Here is a 24,752-nt window from a genome sequence, read left to right as displayed (position 1 = left end):
CTGAACTTCTCGACAGCCATCAGTATATCGCATTGTGCCATAACATAGCCTACTTATATAACGTCTTTTAACCACTTGAATCCTAGCGTCCTTATTCTAAGGCAAACATTTGGCAAAAATAGCTGATCCACAAGCTCACACCAAAGAGATTTGGTAGAGGGAAATACTAGCTGACATACAGGTAGTATAGAGAGCAGTGGTTCTCAACGTTTACACAGGCCGTGACCCTCCAAAAATTATCTTATGTGAACTGGGGACCCCCCACCCTGATAAGCACTTGCATTGTAGGAGTCAGCATTCAATTTAGTTTGACTTGGTTCCACATTTTGAGAACCACTGGCATAGAGCCCCAGGGGACCCCGCTCACTTACTGTGAGTCTTTGCGGACCCAAGCCCGGCTCTCGATGGATCTGTGCGCGCTACTCAGCCCAACGCAAAAGTTCTCTGACGTGGGCTCAGCGGACACGCCGTCCTTGGCTTTCAGCCTGTGGTGGACCTCCACGGCCACCTTGTGGAAGCGACTGGGGCCCTGGTTGATGACACTGAGCAGGCGGTGGCTGTGGCGGCCAGGGGTCGGCGGAGAGCGCCCCAGAAGATTGTGGTGGTTGTAGCCGATGGCATCCTGGAGCTTGTCGATCTGGCAGACCTTGGCCTCCAGCTCCTTCTGGAGATGTTGCAGCTGGTGCTCCTGGGCACAGAACTCCCGGTTCCGCCGAGCGAGCTCCTTCTCCAGGTGGGCAATCCGCTGCCTGAAGTATAAGATGAGGTCAACTATAGAAGCAGCCAGGCACATTGGTAGGCTATGAATAATTTGTACCGAGAAATTCACCAGGTCAGCTATCAAGATGTTACTACATTATGCATTGACAATAGTAAAAGGAGTAGTTCTATCAACAATTACACACCCATGAAGCTGAATTCATGGATTTATTTAAATGTATTCCTTTAGATTTCTGAGCCAATAATTTGATCATCGGTCATCAAAATATTGGCTCAGCAATGTGACAAAAACTAATGTGTGTAACTGATAAAAAATTATAAAATAAGTCATTTTTTGAGTGAACTAGTCCTTCATGGGCTCACCTGAGGGGCTCTGCATCCCAACCGGGGGGGTCCTTATTGTTGGAGACCAGGCAACTGTTCTCTTCAGCCCTAGGGGCTTTTATTGAACCGTTGCCCATGGCTAGGTGTCTGGCCACCATAGGAACGGCCCTTTAAGTCAAGCAATTACGTCTGAGAAATCTCTGTGATTATTGTTAGACAACTTATTGCACTCTGTTCCTTGACTTCCCTGGCTGTTGGTTGTCTCACATGCTAAAAACTGCTGTAGAAAAATAAAAGACAAGCAGAAACAGGTTGAAAGAAATAATCACAATATGACGAGTCACACGTCACAACAAGGCTGCAAGTTTGAGACATAAATTAGGCTACTATACACACCAGTTTTACATTAACTAATGACGATGGAAAATATCGCGTTAAATAGTGAAGAATTCCCCGAAAAGGCGTTATTTTGCCACGCAGTGAACAGGTTACATGTGTTCACACTTTTATCATCCGCCTGCAATACTGAAATAATCGCTGGTGAGGTGATTCACCAGCAGTGTTGATATACTTACGAGGATGACGTTCAAGCAGCAGTTGTATTCTGTGGACCAGACTGTTCTCGGCGCGCGCGCGCATGTGTCTGTTCTTTTAGCTCAACCTCATGAATTGGTGAAGTGCTGCTAAAAAACGCAATAACAAAAGGCTCGGGGATTAGGACCAGCAGTGTGTGACATCTCTGAAAGCTTGTCCCCTCCGTTTGGAATAAAGTGACGAGAAGTGTACTGTCTGTAGCCTACAGTAGGGCATGTACTATAATCGTTACACTTACAGTGAGTAGGCTGTATCAGCAGGTTGAGCAACAGCTACCCCTTGTGGTCGTACAGTGGTTTACATCAAACACGCCTGAAACGCCTCATGCAGGAAGGCATGCAGGCAGTGATGGTCGAAGACAGTACAAGTACATGTATCAGTATCTGCATAGTGCACAGTGTAGTAAAAGTCTGGTATTAAAAACGTACTATATATATTTTTTATTACAGTGGAGTAAAAACTGTACAATATTAGCCTCTGAGATGTCAGAGTAGAAGTAATAAAAGTATTGAAAATTGGACATAGGCTACTCCTGTAAAAATAGTTCAAATGTGTACTTACTGCGTACAGTATTTGAGTAGGCCTACATGTTACTTTACACCACTGAAGGCAGGACACAATTGAATTTAACAAAACAAAAGGAGTTTTACAGGCAGATGAAAATGTAATTCTTTATTTTGAATCATTGACAATGTTTTCAAGATTCACTTAGTCTTGAACAGTGAATCTGTCTTTGGCTATCAGTGACAAAAGCTGCCGTTGTATGGATTATAAAAAGTAAAAACAAATTTTGGAAAATAAAAACATCATTTAGTCTATAAACATTAATTTCTTACACCACTCAACGTTACTAAATATATACTAAATTGTGGATTGCATTTACTTTCGATTGCTGATAGGCCTACAAACTCACATTGAATCTGGGGAAATAAACTTACATCTCAATTCAATGTTCCAAAAGCACTATACCAGAAATCTGAACAGTAGAGGAAAATGGTCACTCAACTGACAGATCTCCCCATGATGTGCATAAATAGCATATAAAATACCACAGTTTGTGTTATTGAAACGCACAAAAAGTCAGGTTACATTGATGTTGCTAATAAAGTTAACAAAGTGCTTCTAATATCAGCATGCACATTGTTTTAACATCAAATGCACTGAGATAAAAAAAATGCCCTTTTATCCATTTTCAGCTATTTTACAGTAGTATTTGGTTAAATTATAAATATACAATTTTCACACAAAATGGTTTCATTATATTATACATCTTGATCTCTAGTATAAACCTATTAAAATAGTACAAGTTAAATAGGTCAAAGTAGACTACTTATGTTTCTGCATCTTTCATTTCCTGATGTACATGCAAATGAGGGTCTAAAGAAGATATTGTGCATTCATCTAATGAAAATGTTAAACAACACTTTACTTGAAGTAGTACAGTGCGAGGTACAGTACCATAAGCACATTTTAAGCATATTTTATATACATATATAAGCCTATACACACACACACACACATACATACTGCTGTATATATGCATCTGTAAAGCATATAATGCATGTTTCTTGATTTGTTTGTAGTAGGGGTGTAACGATAGTAACTGCATCGAAAAGTATATTGTTACATTATGTAAACAGCAACATATCGTATCGTTTGACTTTGTATCGTATCATTTTGCAATTAAAATAATCGGTATTGAATCGTTTTTCAATACAAATAATCAATTGTATCAATACTAATTACTTATACCTTGTATTTAGCAATTTTAAGAAGAAAAAAGAAAAAGAGGGGTTTAATTACTTTCCCATTCAATATCGCTACACTTGGTCTATTGATAAATGTGTGTATTCTCTGTGTTCATATCAAGGTCCATGTGTTAAAAAAAATGTTTCCCTTAAAAAACCTGCACTATCCACATGGTTCACACAGATTTAATTGATTTGCTAAATATTAAATAGTTACTGTATTGATTTGAAATCATTGAATCCTATCGTATTCTATCGCCATAATTGAACCAATATCGTCCATGTACTGTATAGTATCGTCAACCATGTATCGTTTTACGCATTGTAATGCTGTTCAAATGTATCGTTACACCCTATAAAGACTTGCATTGTGGTACGTATCTAAACATGACATATTCCATTATTGTGTCATGAATGTACATTCTAGCAAAGATCCTTAACTGTTTTGAATTATGTCCTTATAATGTATTTGCTGTACCCTGCTGGACCAATTCTTCAAGCATCGTGAAAAAGAATATATACATAGAGCACAGAGTCAGTTCATCATAAACATATCTGCAATGCTGACCAAATGTTGGGAGATTCTTTGATTACTCCAAACACCTGTGTGCTCTTCATATAAAATGTGAATCTAGAATTGTTTGAGGGCTTATATCAATGTTAAAATACTCGTATATTACGACTACTTTACTTCCTAACGGTTTGGAAATTTCCCTTGGGCACCAGACTGCTATTCCAATACATTTTACATTCTACCATTTTTGCTCACAATTCCCCAGAGGTCAGGTTAGTCACTTGAACTCACTTCACTTGCACAACGTTTATGGGGATCTAACCTGTGGCCTCTGGTTTATGAGGTGGTCTCTCTGACCATTATACCATGCTTGCACTTCAGTCTTTTTAAGATATTTTCAAATTTCCTCAACGTTTTCCAAAAGTGTTCACAAGAATTTAAAAGCAATTACAGGGAGAAAAAAAATCAGGATAAGGCAAAGTGGATAAAACAACTGTGGTGGCTAAAATGTAGTTACTACTGAGAATCTGAATCAGCATGCCATTTTAGGTGGCTGAAAACTGTTACTTGAATGTCCTTACATTAGAATGAAGGAATTTGATATACGATACAAAGAAATCTACATATATATACAGTACAGGGCCCAAAAGCCATTATGTGCATAGATAAAACAATAAAATGTCATATCCTGTAAGCTGAATTCATGCATGAAACTATCTTGATGCATATCTTAGTTACAGTATATTACATGAGTACAGTATACTGGCATACTGAGTTAACAATAAGTAATGTATACATTCAAGACACTGAATTTGTTTTTGACAAGAGGGAAATGTACAGTATGAAAAAAAACGACTCCTAACTCCATAACCATTCAAATGAAAGTTTAGGTTACCTCCAGCATTGTGCAAAAATAAATGAAAAATGCCTAAAAAACCTTCAGGGATTACACCATCAGGCAAAACCAACAACAAATTATTAACAATAAGAGTCTAAATCTGATTCAGTGTGCATATTAGGAATATGAACTAAAAGAGTGAAAATATTTCTGTTTGAAAATTTTAAATATGTTTTTGTATGCTATTGCTTGCTACTGTACGGTTGTATAGCTGCATGGTGTTCAGCATGATGTCATTCTCATGAAAACAGTTAAGGTCTCCACACACCGGGCGTGAATCGGATGCGAATTCGGATTTTTAGCGGCGTTTCTCCACCGGTTTTCCGAAAAACGCGGCCGGTGTGCAACCACCTTTACCTTACAAAACTCTTAAACATGGCCAGGGTTAAATCCCAATATCCAAAAGCTTTTGACTGAATTGTGGAGTCAGAAAGCAAGGTGTTGATCATAGCATTTCGTCAAGCCTGCTGGAGAATCCACATTTACACACATTTCATACACAAAACACTGTATGGTGTTTTGAAAAAGGTATTGAACCAAAGGATTTGAACCAACCACTCTACCCTTCATCAATCCACACCCCATACAAAAATGACTCACCCTGGAAAAAAAAAAAAACTAAATAAAATAAAGAAATGCTATATTGACTCACATCTGTTGATAAAACAGATGTCAAAATGGCATAAGGAATGCTGCTGTTCATTGGATTTCAATGAAACAGGAAAGTTACTTTTAAACATATGGCTGATGTACATACTGTATGTAATAGGCCATTCAAAATATTCTGTTTTCACACAAAACTAAATTTATAAAGAAATAGTAAATAATTTGAAAGGCAAATCTGCTGCCCAGTTATTTTGAATCAAAATGTGTAATATGTATATTAATGTGTATTATTACACATCTAAAGGTACAATATGAGCCAATTGATTAACAGTGAAAATGCCAAATGAAGGAGCGTGAAAGGGCTACCATCATATTATAAAAACTCAAATGATTTGGATACAAGCTCCAAATTATAGCAGCTATGATCTGCAGTCATCTCATTTATATAATTACTGTGCATGCACTGTGCTTAGTACAAAATACAATAGTCTTCTAAAGTCAAATACTGCCAAATGTGGATGCTAGTAATTATGTATGTGATACAATTACATAGTTTATGCACATAGTAATGTTATTTCTTTGATATTGTACAATACTTACAATTACAGCATTGATTTCTGGTGTCCTCCAACACCCAGATAAAGAATGTAATGCTATTTGTGGCAAGGGATGTATACAAACATACACACCTTCATATAAAATTATATGGCAGGTGTCAAAGTCTTTACTTTAGCAGCAGATTACCTACTCAAGCTGAATTTAATAGCTGCAGGCTAAATGGTATTTGAAAAGGCAGTGAGTTTGATCATGTTAATAAGGAATCATCAAAATAGGGTTTCCCTTGGTTTTTGGCCTGTTGGAAACACATGAACATGGAGAGGTGGCATCTATCTGTCCTGTGAGCTGCTCTGAATTCTCAATCACAGTTACGTACACTAATATGGTGTCAGATAAAACAGGAAAAAGTCTTCATGCCAAGTTTTCACACAGTCAATGATCCAGAGATCAATGCATGAAGTGAAGAAACAAACAAATGCGATCTCCTTGTGACAGTGATGGCGTTCCCATCCGAGGAGCCTTTACCAAAAGAACTGAAACCCATGGCAAACATCCTCTATTTCTAGTCTTATTGAAGTTGTTCTGCTCACCGCTGCCACTGGAGCCTCCCAACATCACTGGCCCCGTGGTCCAGCCTCCTGGAAGATCCAGGTTTGGGTAAAACTCAAAGATATATCCAAAATGTCTTCAAGTTTCCACTCTGCAGTTCCTGTATATTAAAATCAAGAAGATCTCTGGTACCTCTACTTCTTGGCCAGTTGGAAAGGATGTTGACCCTGTGAAACAAGAAAATATAATTCTTCAGTGTGTCTTTGTCAGTTAAGATACAGGAATCAAATGTGACGTCATGGAGTAATGAGGTTCCGCAAAAAGGCATCATACATACCAAACCACATGAAAATAGTGTTAAATGAGTTTACTGTGAGATGAGCAGTGTACAGGTAGGAACTGAACGACTACCCCGTTATTGCCCAAACATTTCTGGTGTTGTCTCGGAAAAATACAAATGGGCGAGGTCCAGGAGGTCGACAGGCAAATTGGCTGGCTTCGAGCCAAGTCCAATGATACGGTACACACAATTGGTATGACATCAGTTTTTCCTTGCCCCGTGACAAACATTTCCTCAAATTTTAGTTTTATTCTTATTTTTTTCCCACACCAGTGCAGACAGGCAGGAAACCAAGGGCAGAAATAGAGGAGACAAAATGGGGATCATATCCAATCTAGTTTGTCGTGTTACATGAATCCATTTGGAATATATGTGCCATATTGATAAAGTTTGGAGTGGAGATAAAACCCCCATCCAACTCCATTGGCAGAGGTAAATAAGAGTAATAAGTTGAAAACACTCACCTCAACAAACTCATTCAATTCATGCAATGAGGTAGGCCTACACAACTTGAAATCTTAACAAGAGATTAGAGTTAATAAAAAAACACACACACAAAGTTAATTAGCTCCCGCTGTTAGTGCTCTAATTCCATTGCACATTTACTGAAAATCGCAGGGAATTAAACAGATCCCTTCTCATTGAGGTGAGCATACATCAATGCTTTAGAGAACAAAACAATCCTTTAGAAATGAATATTTAATTCTGATTGTCATTTTGAACACAATCAACATATTAACATTTCAGACATGTTTGGACAAATCCATGTGTATTCGTGATCAATCTTACAACACAATAAATGCCAACTAGTAGTGACTATAGGCACATGTTAGCATGAGGTACTGTACTGTAAAGGGACCTGATGAATAGTTTATTGAAGGCAAGGATCTGACAATCTCTTGTGGCAACAATTCCAGGCAGAGCAATATACAAACATAGCTTTTTACAAAGAGCAGCAAACAATGGATTAAGTTCCACTCTGGGCCCCCCCATCCATTTCTTCAACACTGATTGAGTTTTAACATAGTAAATGAGATTAGCTTAAAGAACATAGCTATTCCATATAAAAAGGCCTTGGATCAGATTTGTCGGTAGTTCTTAATAAACAGATCTTCATTGTCCAAATAAGCTTAGAGCTTTCTTCATATCAATATAAATGGATGAGGCATTCATGGGCAATGAGGCATTGTGTCTGTTGCAGCAGCATGCCTTAAGGGTGAGCAGCAATAATGCAGTCATCCAACAAAAAGCTTTATGAGTTGTATACTGTGCCACAGATTTAAAAAATAAAAGAAACAATGAGACACACAAACAATAAAAAACAAAGTCCAAACACTATAGTTAAAGACAGCCTGATAGTCAAAAAGCAAGAGTTTGGCTGCCCTTTACATAGGGCAAAAATAAATTATTTACAAATAACTTGAGACCAGAAGGATCATCAATCATTCTTGATAAGAAGCAATTTTTTTAAAAGATGTTGAATTTTGGCTGTACAACTAAACACTTATTTTTTCAGTTTCTTTCACACCTTGGCTTCAAAGCTCCAAATGGTAAGGCAATCTCGGTTGAAACCCTCTTCCAATGATACAGATGTTTAGATTGGAGATGCAAATCTGATTGTTTGGATTAATGTACTTTCAGATGATTGTGTTAAATATCAAATACAAATCAAATAAACTAAAAAATATAATGCTGTCCCCTAATAGTCTACATCAAAAAAGATTTACCATTTTTTGGCGATATCAATCTGGCTATCCAAACAACTCAAATTTCTAAAGCCCAAAATATTACTTGTAAAGACAGCATCATTATAATAAAAGCTTTGGATCTTTAATGTATGGCTCCAATGTTTCAGTATGCGCACACAATCATAAAACAAAGTGCAGACTTAAAACAGTGCTGTCTGCTACTGTTAATTGTGTACAAAGAAGTAACCCCAGTACTTAATGTAAAATACTGTACTTGCAGTGCTTGTCAACAACATTTATGTTTAACATCTTATCACAAAGAGGAGAGTTCAACTAAGAATTTAAAAGGCTAACACTTCATCTTTCCAGCCCCACATCAGTGCAGCATGGTCTAGTACAACAGAACAAAACAACATGATACAATAAGTTAATAGGCAATATCCACTTCACATTATGCACAAATATCATGCATATGCAGCCACATTATAATTCTTCGTTGTCCAAACATATCAAAATAATGCATAGATATAAAATCCAGTACATAAACATGATCATACGTATTAAAAATAAACAATCTGTACAAATATCCTGCCAAATCTTTATGATTTTCCATCTTTTTTCCCCCAACAGTATAACAGAGCAGATAAGAAGTACAAAAATAAATATTCTATGTACAATCACTCAAGCCATTCCGAAGTTATGGTCACTGCAAGGAGAAGAGCAAAAAGCGAAACATAACGCATTAGTCCAAAGTCCAAACCATGTCAACGGTGACATTAAAACAGGCGATTTAGCATGATGTTAAGTTATATGTGGTGAGTGAACTCACCACCTGCTATGGGTCTCATCCCTATTAACGAGGGCGACTGTGATTGGTCATTGTGGATCTGTGTGTGTATATAGCTACCTATTATCAGCAGATGCCTGAAGAAGGTCTTTGACCGAAACGTTGCCAATAAAGTTCGTATTGCAAGTGCAGATGGTGTGCTGGTCTTTGTGCACTTTATGTGCATTCTTCTGAAGTTATATGTGGTGAAATCTAACTTTCATACTTTATACTTGCACACTGATATTAGATGATCTACAAGCTCACAACGCATGGCGCTGTGATGCGTTGTCAGGTTGTACAGTAGATCAGCTTAATGGCTTAATGTACAGTAACAAAAAACATGCAAACACAAATGCACAGCTTCAACCACTCCAATCGCAAACTTACTTTATTCCAGCACCCTGGTACAGGTAAGCCATCATCACCCTGGAGAAAGACAGACGACATGTGAGAACAGAGATACCATGCCGAAGAGAATGACAATGGAATCATGCAAGCATAAGCCCACATACACATACACGTACAAAAGCAACTCGCTACACCAGACAAAATACATTTCAGTCTAAATTAGTATGCCATTGCAGGTGTTTAACTATATTTTTTTAACTATATTTTCAAGTTATAGCAGATGCATGTGAGGTTTATAATGGCATTCAATAACAAAACACAAGGTGAAACAAGTTCTTATTTCACCTACAGTACTGCTCATGAAACTGTGTGTACCCATTGGACCCTTTCAGTACCTGTGAAACATTTCAAATAATCTTCTACAATAAGTCTCAAAATGAATTCTCCTCTGCTTATGTTATCCAGGCTTGTGAGAGGAGAGAACCTCACCCTACCTTAATTAATCTACCTCATACCTACTCTTCACCACTCAGGGTAGTCTGTTGCCTCAATAGGTAAGAAAAAGGCTGGATAATACATGGTGCCCCATGCAAGAGATGGTAGAGGAAAGTTCAGGATTAAAGTATGTTTCTTCGTCTAGGTGAAGTTATTGGTTTTTAAGTTTTTAGATCAGGTTGGTTCTATTTATTTTACTGGTAAGTTACACACAAATCATCATGCAAATTTGATGTACACTGGTTATCAATGATCCTTGTATATTAAGTTGTGAGTTGTAAGTTATTGTCAAATAGTGATGGTTATTTTGGTTTAATAATATACTGATTATTTCTACTTACAGTAGGTGGTTAAATAGACAGTATTGTTAGTAGTAGTAGTAGTAGTAGTAGTACAGACAGCAGGTGCCTCAAACTGTGACACTGGGCCAGTTAAACAAACTATTAACCCACAGTGAGTTTATTTTAATTATCATACCGACATGCAAGTTTCACTTAAGAGGTAGTAGTTACGGGTGTGGTTAGAGAGAGCTAAATGCATGCAAGGAAAGGGAGGGGAGAGAGAGCACCATACCACAGCACAAGGGGCATCCAGCCCGTCCAGGCCTGGCAAGCCCGGTTCACCCTTCTCTCCTTTAAAGCCTCGGAAACCCTGTTTGTGAAATCAACCATTTAAACATCTGTTGCTTTGCACCTCTCTTACAGCAGGGGAGTGTCCCCCGCCCCCCCTCCTGCTGTTTGTTGGCGGGCAGATGTGCAGGTTCTCTGGTGGTAACTCTGGAAACAGGTGTGCCTAAGCATGCAGGTCACCTCGGACATCCAGGAACCGGGCTCGCAGAGACGAGATAGCATAAGGCCAGGTCTATGAATTGTTTGGGTGTAGACAATGACGACAGAATATTGTGGTTCTTTGGCAAATGTCTGGAATAATGGTGATGGAGTCTCGGATCTTTGTCCAAGACGGTATACTGATTCTGTAGAAAGCTGGACCCTGCATCATCAGCAAACTGATTCAACTTTTGATTGTATACTCATTCAAGATGGGCGGGTGTGGTAGTCAAGATTTGCAGAAATGAGAGGGTGAGGTCACGGAGTGTCATCACTGGACATTTTCCATTTGTGCTCAGCCTGTCATGTCTGCTTTCAGAGAGAGCACAAGACTGCAGGGCTGCCGGAGGGATGTTGAACCTCAATGACAGTGCAGCTAATAACTTTGACATCTGTTGCTACTCATCAACAGTGGTTGCCTGGTTCCTGTACGTCTCATCCCTGGAAAGAAAAGATCCCTCAAGCAGAGTTACGGCCTGTGGTCCACTGAGTGTAGTTTACCAAACCATCTTTTATTTGATTAATTGTTTCATATCGGTAGACTATCTCTTTTGCAGAGAACATGCATTTTCTTTTAACAATTAGACCAATTAGAATTAGCTGCAGTGGACACTTAGACCTCCTTGTTTGAGGGTTTATTAGAACCATTGCACACCAGGGGCAAAAGGAAGTCATCCTCAGAATACAAAGACTTCTGGGAATTGAAGTTCTTGGTAGCTATGTTGTATTCTAAGGTTGTGCTCCTTCCCTCTGCCTCCTGGTTACACATTGTACTACAGACATACCAACGGACAGGGGGCATCTAATCCAGGTGCTCCTTGGTCTCCCTTATCCCCTTTGGCCCCCCTGTTGCCTTTCTTGCCCCTCTCTCCCTGCGAACAACAGCGCATTAAAAACAAAGACAAACTTTAGTCCTCCTGGTCAATCTGCCACACAGTAAGCAAATATGTTGGTGTTGGTAAAAGCATAATCATCTGCCTGTAATGTCCTACCTACTGTATGTGTAATTAATTTAATTACTGTTAATTATGCATTACTATTAAAAATTGTAGGAAGGGGAAGGTAAGTAGAGGGAGTTAGGGAGAAGGGATTTGCAGTGCACTTGGTGAGCAGGTTTCATTGATGCAACTTGCGCTGATTCAATGTATTTGAATGTACTTCATTGCTACTAATTAGAATCAATATATAAAACTACAAACAAACTCTAGAGAGCACGCTATCAACATGGCATTGTTTACCAAAACAAAAACAGTTGGCTACATCCCCAATTTAAAGCGTTAGTCACCCTGACAAATACTTTTTTGATTAAGTTCTTTTTTTTAATAAATCACCCTTCTTTGGATTTTCACTCATCTGCCAGAAAGATGCGCTACTCTCAGTGTGTTTTTAGTGTTGTTGTGCATTATCTTATTATTCTGTAAATGTCCCCACTCTCAAGCTTGTATTATTTACATAACACTTCACAGCTTGAGTGTGAATGAAGGATTCAGATTTCTGTAACATAATGACGTACATGGGGTTCCAGGGGGTCCCCAGCTGAATTATTTAATATAGCATCACAATCAGTTTAACCACTTCAAAGAAATATGCATCAGCTATTTTAAAATAGCAGATCTATAACCTGTTGTGAGATCTGCTACAGTAGGCTATATTTAAAACATCTAGACAACCACTGATCCTTGAGAGGGTTCCAGGTGGTCCCCAGCTAATTGAGGGAGAGCTGGTAAGTGGTAACCAAATGTGGAACGTTATTATGGATCTTCAACTCTTACGAGTGTAAAATGAAACCAATTGGATCCTTATGAGTCCATTTGGTTAAATGTTACTTATTGTTAAAGATCTGCATTATTTAATTTACAAGATGTCTACACAACTGTAAAATGTAGAAAGTTTGTTATTTTGATCAATGTTTTCCTGTTATCTCTCCTACCAATCAATACAACATGGAATTGTTGGGTTGGGTCTGAGAGGCTAATCTCATTCTGCTCAAATGTAGAATACAAAATGGACCTTGATATGAAAGAAACAATGAAAACCACTATTGGCAACTTTAGGCAACAATTAAGCACTTTATCTGTAACATTAATCTAGTGCAGGGGTGGGCAACTTTGACGATGGAGAGGGCCACTATATTTCCACACTCACTCCCTAGGGCCATATATTACTGTCGTAGCAAAAATAGCCGATCTACAAGCTCAATTGAGCTTGTAGATCGGCTATTTTTGCTATATTCGAATTGGAATCCTGAAAATTTACATTTTTATGTCATTTCAAATGCCTTTAATTATACGTGTGTTGAGCATTGAGCTACTAATTTAGACTGAAGTAATTAAAGCAGGTCATGTTCACATGTTGTGGAATTGTAAACAGCTGGAACCAATATTATGTCAGTATTCTGATATTAACCTGAGGGCCACATTAAGTGAAGGTGGGGGCTGCATGTGGCCCCCGGGCCGCCAGTTGCCCACCCCTGATCTAGTGGGAAAAGACAGCAAACGGAACTTTTCAATAAATGTGACCAATGTGTGAATGACTTTATAGTGCATTTGCTGGATATTTTTCATCCAGTAATGTTATGGATTCCATGTGGGAAAGGGTCTGTAATTAATTTGTTTCAAGAGTAACAAAGTAATATAAAACTACTTTATAAGACCGGTGCCCGGCTGTAGAGCACAGAGTCGGTAACGATGGAAGTTGGAGATCCATGCCCCACCCGGCTATGCAATACCCGTTGTACCCGTGTCAGAGTACCCTGCTTGAAAACGCAGCAATATGAACACTGATCATCATCAATGTCTGCTCACCAAGGTTAAAGGCTTTAAGGGATCAGAGTAAGATTAGATTATAGGAGTTTGTTGATAAGGAATTATGATAGGAAACTGCCTGACTGACAAGTAATGTTCTCCCAACATTGTCACGATGTTACCTGCGCAACTAACCTTCCAACATTAATGTTGGCAAATGTTGGAGAAAACATTGCTTGTTAGCCAAGAGCAGTGGAGATTACAGGAAGGAAGAGGCTTGCAAGGAGGAGGTCATTAGTAGGAGTAAAGGATTCATTCATGCTTCGCCATGTGAGAGCGTCACTCAACAAATGACATGTAATTTCAACAGAAAAATGTGTCGACGCCAGCTGTGTCGAAACGTTTTCTGGTTGATATGACAGCCTTTACATCGAGCAATGCGGTCAGCGTGGCTAGGTATGAATTCGCCTTAAAGGGAGGTGGGTGGGTGTAGGAGGAGAAGATTAACCCAGGACTACATTAGAATGCAGGAGGAAGAGGAGCAGCAGGAGGCCAAGGTTTGTGAGAGGGAGAGAGGGCAACCCCGGCAATAAAAAGAGCCACGGGACACAGTGCAAGGTGGAGGGAAGGAAAAGGGAATAGGAAGACCTGCGGAAACAAAGGAAGACAGGACAAAGAATAAAAACAGCACAATCTCATAGCTATGTCTACAACACCTTCAACTGGACATCCGTGGAGACGTTTATGAAGGCGTGTGAAGGTTTAATTAAAATTTACTTTATTGTTTATAGTTTGAATCAGTTGGTTTAGCCAACTGAACAGACATTTGGAATTAACCGATATTGAGCAGTGCAAACAAATGTGTTACTTTTGACTTGAGACCAGTTGAATGTGCTGAGAGAGCTAATGAAATGTCTCTGAAAGACTTTTTTTTTAAATGGGAGTAAGAATATTAAAACAGTCATAGGTTAATAGGAAGGAAACAGACATTCTCAGACAGGAAGGGGTAAACAGGAATGGAAAACAGATTCTCTGATACACTGGCAACCTGTGGATAGAGTCCATCATTTTGACACATTTGATTTTCTAGGGCTATTTTACCATGCAATGAAGATGATTAGTGATACAAAGAGAACAGAAGAGAGAGGAAGAGAGTAGGAAAACTATGCATGATGGCATCAACAAATTACAAAAAAAAAAAAAAAAAAAAAGTGATCTATTATTGTCTGAAGCACAAATCTGGAATCTCTTTTAATCTGTTACAGTTTATTTTTAAGTAAAATGTGTGTGGAGCCACTGCAAAACAAATGCATTAGCCAAAAGACGTCTTTACACAAATCATCCAATAACCACAATAAAACAACACAAAGCTAATCTGGTTTTCTTTCTGGCAACCTATCAAACAGGACACTTGATTGGACGATTGGATGTTTATTTAATTAAGTCTTTGAACCCTCCATAATTAAGCTTGAATTAACTTTTACGGCCCTACAAAGGCAGTCACAATAATAATGGCGGAGGTTAGCTAATGCATTTGATTTGAAAATAAATACTAGCTCGATCTGCTCTTTGATAACAATAAATAAAGAATGTTACTAAGTTTAGTAAAGCTGTCATAGAGTAGTAGTACACAGCAAAATCCTGAGTTTTAATGTAACCATTACAGTCCATTGTTACACATAGTTAAGTTAACAGGATTTTACTGTGAAGTGGAGCTCATTTTGTATTCCACGTTGTGCCTATTTGACAGAACCATGCCCACTGATCTAAACAGCATATGAACATTAGAGAAAGCGAAGAGTTAAGAGAGTTATCTTACCCGGTTCCCTTTGAATCCTTGTGGTCCTAATAAACCCTAAAAGAGAAATGACAAATAATAATGAAGGTAGTAATAATATTCAGAAACAATCGGAGATGAGGTGGCTGTGTCACCATTAATCAAATCAAAATCCCTCCAACCTCTGTGGAGAGGTTCCAAGTGCCATCTAGAAATGACCTGTGGGATTATTTAGAATGAATGCGACATAATGGCTTACAGGGATGCCTTGAGGCCCAATTGGTCCTGGAACGCCTGCGTCCCCTTTGGTAGCCTGTGATGACAGAGAAGAGAGGATTCAAATTGCATGTGCTGCACCTCTCAAATCAAATCAAATGTTTCAATTTGTGCTTGTGGACACACCCACACACTCACAAACTGTCATATTATACTACCCTTGTGAAATCTGATTGATTGATTGATTCTTCATATTCTACTATACTGCCCTACAAAGCCACAGTGTAGTAACTACGTTTTGTTGGACACACAACTTAATTGTGTATCCCAAAGGTGAAATTAGCCTTTGTTATTATTAGGGATAAACAATTACCTCGAGAACATATTTACAATTAATGTAATATCACTTATTTACCAATATCTCATTTGGCTGACCACTTTTAAACCCATTATCGGCCAATATTCTTTCCCGTAGTTACTGCACTTTGGCTTTGTAAGGCAGTACAGTAGGCCTATACACACACATACTGTATACTGTACTCACTCTCTCTCCCTTTGGTCCTGCCGGTCCTGGAACCCCTGATGGTCCAATAAGACCCTGAAGAAGAACAAATCAAATGCACTTGTTATGCATCTCACCAGACAAACGATGATAAGAGCAAGCAGAACATTATCAACCGTCTATTGTCAGTAGATCAACAAGCTTCTTGGTGGATGTGAACAGTTGTCAACAACACTGTCAGAGACATGTCGACCATTCATTTAGATCTCATCGTTTATCTTAGTAGAGCAACAGAAAACGAGGCTCAGATTATGGTTGAATATTAACTCCCACTGTGGGATTCTGTTCCCAAGCGCACCAAGCTTGTTGAACTACAGAAGCAGTTATCGTTATTAAAAAAAGGAGGGAAGAATGAGTAAAATATATATTTTAAAAGAGTTCTGCTGCGGCTTGCTTTCTGAGTGCACTGTAAAATCTTGTTTGTTCATTTCAAAATGTGTCCTTAAATAGTTCACCCCCCAAACATCTTATTTTCTATCAAATTCAGACCCCATAAAGCCTTGAATTCATGTCGATTGCTTTGTTTTCGTTACATTCCTAACTAAACCAATAATTTGATGATCGACTAAGTCATCAAATTATTGGCTTAGGAATGTGACCAAAAAAATATATCTCCATGAATTAAAGGCTGCATGAGGTGTGAAATTGATAGAAAATAAGACATTATTTTGGGTGAACCAATCCTTTAAGGGTCTCTGAGTTAAATGAGAACTCCATATTTTACAGTGCAGTGGTCAGGAACGGAGGAGAGGACGTTGCATCTCAGGCATATCCAGTGTGTGCAGTGCTGTGCAGAGTAAAACAGGAGGACGGCCATATTGTCCTGCTGTACTGTAATAGATGTCCGCATGCAGCCTCTCCACATGCTCCTCTGCCCTAAAGCAAAATGGCGGCTCAGAGTTTTACAGTCCACTGCGGGTTCACAGGATCAGGAGGCAGGAAACTGTTTAGGTATGGTTGAGGATTGGGTGGATTTGCATTGCCTCCAACAGAAGAGACAACGCTGCCTGTCGAAATGCCTCTAATGGTGTGAATGCATTTTTTTCCCCACAACCAATGCATCCTCAAAACACAGCACTAAACAGAACCGCTCTCTCTCTCTTTCTTCATATAACTAGGAGGGAACGAGACAGGACGAGCATGGAAGGTAAGAAAGCAAGACAAGACAGCAATGCAGACAGACAAGGCAGGCAAGCTGTGGAAGTGGGGGAGGGCGTGGGGGTGTGGAAGTGGAAGTGGAAGTGGAGGAGAAGGAGAAGAGAGAGGGGGAGCCGGAACAGGACTTGCACCACTCACCACTGGACCTGGTCTGCCGTCTAACCCATGAGCCCCCTGTATAGCGTGTACACAGTTAGGGAGCGGAGATGATGGAGAGATGGTGTGGAGGAGGAGGAGGAGAAGAAGGAGGAGGAGGAATTGTGGAGAAGGGTGGGGGTGGGGTGGTTGGGGTTGTGAGTGAAGCAGTGACTCCAAAAACACATTCAGGTGTTGATGAATAAAAGGGTGATAGTGGTGGAAGTGGTTTTGGTGGTGGTGATGATGGTGATTGATGACGGTGATGGGTGAGGTGAGTGACAGCAATGTCAGTAACTCCTGTTCTACAGTGCTCCATTCTGACTTCATATTGTGGTCAAAACATGGTAAGAAATAAACATGGTCGTGTTTTATAGACAGTACTGGTCAATCTTCTGTACAATCAAACCGAGTTTCATTCTCTCCCAAGTCATTGGCACTCACTGTGGTGGTCCGTGTCACTGCAAACCCAGCACTGTTGGCCTGGGGGGCAATGGGTGCACAATCTGTATACTATAATATGACTAATATAACTCAACACCTTTCAACCTGGCATTGGGGCATGCCATAATTAGCAAATAATTCAAAACAGGTGTAAATAGCGGATCTACAAGCTCAACATGTCACGATTTGACACGATTGAGATAGTAGATTTGGCATTTTTCACCATTTTCGTTGTACGGCGAACTATAAAATAGGGCTTGAGTGGTAAATCCATGTTTTCATATTTACAATATAGGTACAGTATATATCATGCAGTGCTACTTGCTCAATAATGCCTATAATAACATATCGTATAGACCGATTGTTACAGGTCTTTAAATAAATACTTTATGAAACATCTATGGGAAAAATGATTACGACGCAATAGAGTTGTGTAACTCTATAGAGTTACACAATATGACTCAGAATGTCTCTGTACAAAAGGAGTTACTGTGCTGTGATGATGTGTCTGATAGTACCATAGATATAAAAGTATAGATAGGTCTACTACTGTGTTCACAGCACCTACTTTTCTCTGGGACCCAGTGACGCTTATTGCTATGGATAAAGTATAACTGACTCATATTCATATCGCCATGGAAGTATCCTCACGATTGATTCTTTTGTGTTTGAGACGGAAACATAGTGTAGCTACAGTATGAACGTAAACTTCGTTCCATACATTGTTTGTATAGATAGTAGAGTACATATCAATGAGAACAAGAAACTTAAATCTGTTATGTTCAGTAATCAGTACTAGTACTAATAATAGACTGATAGATATAAACCACTATAAGAATAACAGAAATATAAAATGTGGCATGTGTGAAATCATTTGTACAGAGAAAACCCTAATGCCCCTAATCATTTGACATCCCCCTGGCAGTTACAATGTATCCCTGATGGGATGTTAAGACCTGTCATGTTAGTTAATTGCTCTGACATGATACAGTCCACCCATCCATGCAACATTTGGACAGGATTATGACAACATAAAAGCAACTGCTGAGGCATGGAACCTATCCTTTGGGGGTTAGGCCTGAACTCAAAGCCACACATGATGTGACAGCATTATGGCAGTCAGTCTCAAGACACATAAAACTCCCATCTACAGCAATACAGGGGTGCAACAGTTGTAATCGATCAAAAACACAAAAACTACGAAAGCTCACCGCCCATGTAGATTGGTATTGTCGCAAATTTTCATCATTGTATGACTACAATAGTGGTTAATCAGAATAATAGATTTAGTCAACCATTATGAAAAAATTATCAGACTTTTTGTTGTTGTTGATTCATTTGATAGCATAATCACAAAGAAAATAAACAATAGTTGCAGCCCTACAGTAATACAGTCACATAAACGTCAGTAAGAGAAAATACCTTTGTCTTGTTTAATCTCACGGATTAAAAAAGATAAAGTCTTTACAGAATGGAATGGAAAGTCCAGTCACTTACAGGAAGTCCAAGATGGCCTCTGTCCCCCTTGTCACCCTTATGACCAGACGCTCCCTTCTCTCCTCTGATTCCCATGCCCGGCTCCCCCTGGTAGAGAAACAAACCAAACAAGCAAGAGGTTTGTTGTATTGTATTGTAAATGTGAATTCTAAAATATATGAATGAGCCAGTATGTACAACCAGGTTACTGTACAATGGAACTCAATCTCACCTTTGGCCCTGAGAATCCTGGAGGTCCCTGGAGGATAGAAATAAAATGTTCACACTTACTGCTATAGCTGCTGTGACACCTGAATTTCCACATGGGCATCAATCAAAGTTTATCTCATCTACGGTGTAGCTTCAGGATACTTAGGTAGCCTATGCAATGTGCCAATATGCATGTATTGTTCAATAACACCAATGACTTGGATTAAATTAAACTCACTGCTGGGCCAACTGGTCCAGGAGCGCCGGCCGGCCCTGGAGGGCCATAGACCTAAAAAGAAGAAAACACACACACACACACACACACACACACACACACACACACACACACACACACACACACACACACACACACACACACACACAGCAGAGACATTGATTCATAAAAGACGATTGACCAAGGTACTGTACTGTACTGTACTTTTGCTTTCACTGCAAAAATATCCACCAGAAACGCACCATAAAAAACTATATGCACTGTATAATCCTCACCATTTCTGATCTTCCTCCCTCACCGGACTCCCCTTTAGAACCCTGTGATGGTGGTTGTGAAAGAATAAAGAAGTTGACAATACATTCTTTCATCACTGGAACTATGAAAAGGGCCTTTTTTTCGACCTTCACTACGGGTGAACCTATAAAACTCGATTTATACTTTGTTGCGCACCGTATCGCGTGCCAAAAATAGCAGATTTACAATGTCACAAAGCATCGGACTACCGGTATGTCACATTGTAAGCTTGCCGATTACCGGTGCACACAGTCAAATTCAAGCCTTAGGAATTGCATAGATTCAGACACACAGGGTGCTTCAGTCTGAAGGGCACCATTGCGTACCATTGTGCCAGGTAATCCAATGGGGCCAGGGGCCCCCGCAACCCCCTTTTCACCAGTAGGGCCATCTAAACCCTATAGAACAGGGAAGGGGGAGATAAATAGCACCATAATGGCAGAGAATTTCCATTCCATTCAATTCAATTCAATTCAATTCAATTCAATTCAATTCAGTTCAGTTCAGTTCAGTTCAGTTCAGTTCAGTTCAGTTCAGTTCAGTTCAGTTCAGTTCAGTTCAGTTCAGTTCAGTTCAGTTCAGTTCAGTTCAGTTCAGTTCAGTTCAGTTCAGTTCAGTTCAGTTCAATTCAATTCAGTTCAAGATTAAATTTTCATGCATAGTAAAATAGTGAATATTCGAAACAGAGGATTGAAAGAGCCTTTTTTCTCCCTTTTGTGTCAGTTCTTAGCGGTAGCTATTAAATGCCAAAACATGGAACTTTGTACGAATTGTTTGTGCAACAATGTAAAAACCTATGTCTTGGCATTAATGACATAAAATAGTGAGGGACGCAATGCTGCCCATCCTAACACACTTACACCAGAAATGTTTGAGTGAAACCAACAGGGCCAGTTGGCCACATCTAGCAAACGAAAACATAGATATTCACTACCGACTGCAGGCTCCACTACGTAGATTATATATAGTGCAACATTACATATAATTATTATTATTGGATCACACTTGGGATCCAAGAATTCTAAAGCTTAATTTATATTCCATCATCCAAAGGTGTCGCTTGCCAAAAAGAACCGATCTCAAGCTAACAATGTTGTTAACTTGTAAATTAGACCAGTTCTTTTTGGCAATGGCGCATAAATGAGGCCTAATTCACTGTCATCCTTGGGTCCTTTCCATGTCACTAAATCTCTAATTATTATATAATAAGAGAGTGGCCCTACAAGCTACGGACTTCCCTCCCCTCAGCATAATGACAGATGGAGGCTTGGAGCTTTGGTGTGGGAGGCTCAAGCAGCGGTGTGATGTGGCTCAGTGGTTACTCACAGGTGATCCAGAAGGGCCCATGTCCCCCTTGTCTCCCTTGGGTCCTGGGAAACCCATGAGCCCACCCTCCCCCCTGGGACCCTCAGGACCGGATGGGCCGACAGGACCGATGTCCCCTGGCTTCCCTCTGGGTCCCTGCAAATAGTACATACACATAGCTTTTTAGCTAGATACAAGGGATAATGAACGACTGAGGTGTCCCAATATCGAGTTGAGGGTGAACTCCATGACGTACAGTTCTCTCCACAGAGTCTATTTTCCATTATTAGGACAGAAAATATGGGCATTATCACATAATTATACCATGGCCCTTGTTATGGTTACATGCCGTTTAATACAAGCTGGAAATGCCACGCCTCGTAACATGTTCAAGCTTGTTCAGGCAAAGTAATTGGTACCCAAGCATTGATCGGGTTATTGCATGAGTGAAACAAGCTCTCTCTACCCGTTATTTACAATTTTCGCCATGATGAAGAGAGGAAGAAGAATATTGCACGGATGGAATAGTAGGGCAGTGAATGACATGAGTCATCTCTATGACATAATCTTGTCGACTACAGCAGTGTTTCTTACTGCTGTACTGCCATTGACAACTGCTTTCCCTCAGTGAGATCAATACAGCTCTGTCTGTCCGTTAGTCTGATGCGTTGCTAGAATGATGAAGTTGTGATAAGAAATAACAACTTGCCTTCTCCCCATCATGTCCAGGAGGACCTGGTAGACCAACTTCACCCTGGACACACACACACACACACACACACACACACACACACACACACACACACACACACACAATGCATGAGATAGAAAATGACAAATTTCAACATATGCCATCATGTGAATGTACAACAGCTATCACTTAAATAAGATCAAGATACAAACAAATGCGTTGCACATTAGATTTGTGTTCTTCTGTATCCATGACGTAATTATTTAACTACTGGCTATACAATTAAATCACTCCTTACTTTCATAAATCTCTTAAGTACAGTAATAGCACATGATGTAATTATGAGTTGTACTGTATTACTAGTGGAAGAACATTTAAATTGTATTGTAATCTGATCTACAGTATTTTCTACTCAATAACAAACATCTATTCTACACAGAAAAGTTGAGACAACTGTTTTTGATTCTAGTAGTAGAAATTGGAATTGGAATTACCAAGGAATTCAAGCTAAAGAGTAAAACCTAGAGGCAGACCAATATATTATCGGGTGGCCGATCAATGGGCCACCCGCCCATCAGCCCCCAAAATGTGGCATCGGCAGTGGTGTAAAGTACTGTACTTAAGTACAATTGTGAGGTATTTGAACGTTACTTGAGTATTTCCAATTTCCAATACTTTTACTTCTACTCCACTACACGTCGGATCCAAATATTTGTTGTTTACTACATTTATTTGAAGGGTGCCGTCCTGGTTCCGGCGAGCCACCCGCGTCCGAAACGGTTGAGAAATAACAGAGTTATCGTGTGGGGGTCCCCAGGGGGTCCCTCTACTTTACTGTACTGTACTGTCACACCCAAAATCATTATATATACAGTTAATATGTACATGTGTCTGTTGGTGGTGAAGACCAACCAAACGCTATTTTCGTGCTTGGACGGACCCAGCCAGGGACACACATTGCTAGGCAATGGAGTGGCTGTACCACTCAAAAACTAGACTCAAATGTTAGTGGAGAAGAGATCCAGTAGTAGAACTAAAAAACCTCCTGCTCACAACCAATGCTTGGTTGTGTGCAGGTGTCACTCTCTACATGCCGATCTACAAGCTGCTTGTAGATCTGCTATTTTCTGTATAAATCAGGCATTGGTATGTAGTCACCTAAAACTAGACAAAAACTAAAACATTTCAGATGAATAAAATATGACTGAAACTAAATGGAATTGTATTAAAAAGACTATGACTAAAACTAAATAAAAATCACCACTGGAAACCACCTACCTTTGTACCAGGATGTCCAGCAGGGCCTGAAGGACCTGGCAACCCCGGTGGGCCCTTGGCAGGGAGGGAAATTAAAAGATGGATTTAACACAACCTTGGAACTAGTGTTTATGACAAAGTCATTACATTTTTCTTTTGAGTTAAGAAAATCCTGAACCACAACAAATAAAGGACCTCATAACAACATACTGCAGAGGGACCTACCATCAGAGGTATGTTGCGGATATCCTGCAGATAAATATTGGATGAAAAGTTTGTTTTAAAAACGGAATTATTCTGAAACCGCTCTGTTAATTTTGAATGCTTATAATAATAATAATAATAATAATAAGAGTGACATACATTTTCATTGTTTTGGATTTCTGCCTTTCCCGGCTCACCCGTTGGCCCGGGAGGACCCTACAAAGTTGTTCAGAAATTAAAAACATTTCCTAATGTGTCCCAACAATCAACAAAATGTATTGGTAAACATATATTTTGTATGTTTATGAAATATAAATACATTATTTTGTAAACAAGTGAAATACAGTACTGACATTTTTGTGTTTGTGAGGGAAAAAAACACTCATTATAAATCTAACACAGTCTTGACTTACTCTGGGTCCAGCTGGGCCATCAGAACCTGCTTCCCCCTAGAGGTGGAATAAGGTTATGACAGTTAGATTATCTAGCTCAAACAAAACAGTGTTGGGAACATGTTCAGGAATGTTTTCTTTGAAAGAGTGGGTGATCCTAGCCTGACACTGAATATATATATATATATATATTTTTTAATGCTAGGGTGATCCCACACTTTCATAATGAACTAAAAATGTTGTGTCGCCTCTGTCATTGCAGGATGTAATTCTTAAAACTACTGTTGTAGTTCAAAGTTCGAAGGCACTGATAATATTGAGTCATTTAATGTACACGTCTATAATTAATGAGGTACCATACTGGTGTCAATACATTTGATTGTCTGTTCACAGCGTCTATTCAGCTATACAGTACATATACTGTAGACATAGACCAATGGCTTAATTTTTTGATTTATATTTTCATAGTCACTAAAACATTACCAAACAGAAAAGGCATCTTTAGTCCAATGAGTGAGTGTGTGTATGTGTGGCGTGTGTGTACATAATTATGTGTGTCTGCGTGCGAGTAAAGCTGTATTTTATACTCCATCGCATCAGCTTGAAAATCTATA

General features: G+C 39.3%; 2 protein-coding genes across 21 annotated transcripts in view; both read right to left on the bottom strand.

Moving 5' to 3' along the window:
• Positions 1 to 1,792, bottom strand: part of prkg2l (protein kinase cGMP-dependent 2, like) — a 28,142-nt gene extending 26,350 nt beyond the window's left edge. Inside the window, exons 1-3 of one of the 3 annotated variants that reach the window (XM_080781690.1) lie at positions 1,616 to 1,792; positions 1,084 to 1,321; positions 372 to 749 (exon numbers count right to left, since the gene is read on the bottom strand). In XM_080781690.1, coding sequence (XP_080637816.1) covers positions 372 to 749; positions 1,084 to 1,202 — 497 coding nt within the window. In that variant the 5' untranslated portion in view covers positions 1,203 to 1,321; positions 1,616 to 1,792. Of the gene's footprint in view, positions 1 to 371; positions 750 to 1,083; positions 1,325 to 1,615 lie in introns of all 3 variants that reach the window. The other 2 variants (XM_080781689.1, XM_080781691.1) reach the window with 2 other exon arrangements.
• Positions 1,793 to 2,297: 505 nt separating this feature from the next.
• col13a1 (collagen, type XIII, alpha 1) overlaps positions 2,298 to 24,752 on the bottom strand; it is a 55,051-nt gene continuing 32,596 nt past the window's right edge. For 10 of the 18 annotated variants that reach the window (XM_080782551.1, XM_080782563.1, XM_080782556.1 and 7 more), the window contains 19 exons: positions 24,160 to 24,195; positions 23,906 to 23,962; positions 23,768 to 23,791; positions 23,564 to 23,617; positions 22,304 to 22,348; positions 21,616 to 21,750; positions 20,616 to 20,687; positions 20,271 to 20,312; positions 19,999 to 20,049; positions 19,783 to 19,809; positions 19,572 to 19,658; positions 17,634 to 17,669; positions 16,320 to 16,373; positions 15,819 to 15,872; positions 15,602 to 15,637; positions 11,824 to 11,910; positions 10,785 to 10,862; positions 9,756 to 9,794; positions 2,298 to 6,738 (listed from right to left, as the gene is read on the bottom strand). In XM_080782551.1, the coding sequence (XP_080638677.1) occupies positions 6,706 to 6,738; positions 9,756 to 9,794; positions 10,785 to 10,862; positions 11,824 to 11,910; positions 15,602 to 15,637; positions 15,819 to 15,872; positions 16,320 to 16,373; positions 17,634 to 17,669; positions 19,572 to 19,658; positions 19,783 to 19,809; positions 19,999 to 20,049; positions 20,271 to 20,312; positions 20,616 to 20,687; positions 21,616 to 21,750; positions 22,304 to 22,348; positions 23,564 to 23,617; positions 23,768 to 23,791; positions 23,906 to 23,962; positions 24,160 to 24,195 (1,047 nt within the window). In that variant the 3' untranslated portion in view covers positions 2,298 to 6,705. Of the gene's footprint in view, positions 6,739 to 7,096; positions 9,246 to 9,755; positions 9,795 to 10,784; positions 10,863 to 11,823; positions 11,911 to 15,601; positions 15,638 to 15,818; positions 15,873 to 16,319; positions 16,374 to 17,633; positions 17,670 to 19,571; positions 19,659 to 19,782; positions 19,810 to 19,998; positions 20,050 to 20,270; positions 20,313 to 20,615; positions 20,688 to 21,615; positions 21,751 to 22,303; positions 22,349 to 23,563; positions 23,618 to 23,767; positions 23,792 to 23,905; positions 23,963 to 24,159; positions 24,196 to 24,752 lie in introns of those variants that run through there. The other 8 variants (XM_080782567.1, XM_080782559.1, XM_080782562.1 and 5 more) reach the window with 7 other exon arrangements.

Source organism: Protomyctophum bolini (assembly GCF_963924005.1).
Source record: "Protomyctophum bolini genome assembly, chromosome: 14".
Lineage (NCBI taxonomy): Eukaryota > Metazoa > Chordata > Actinopteri > Myctophiformes > Myctophidae > Protomyctophum > Protomyctophum bolini.
This window is presented reverse-complemented; position numbering and strand designations above follow the sequence as displayed.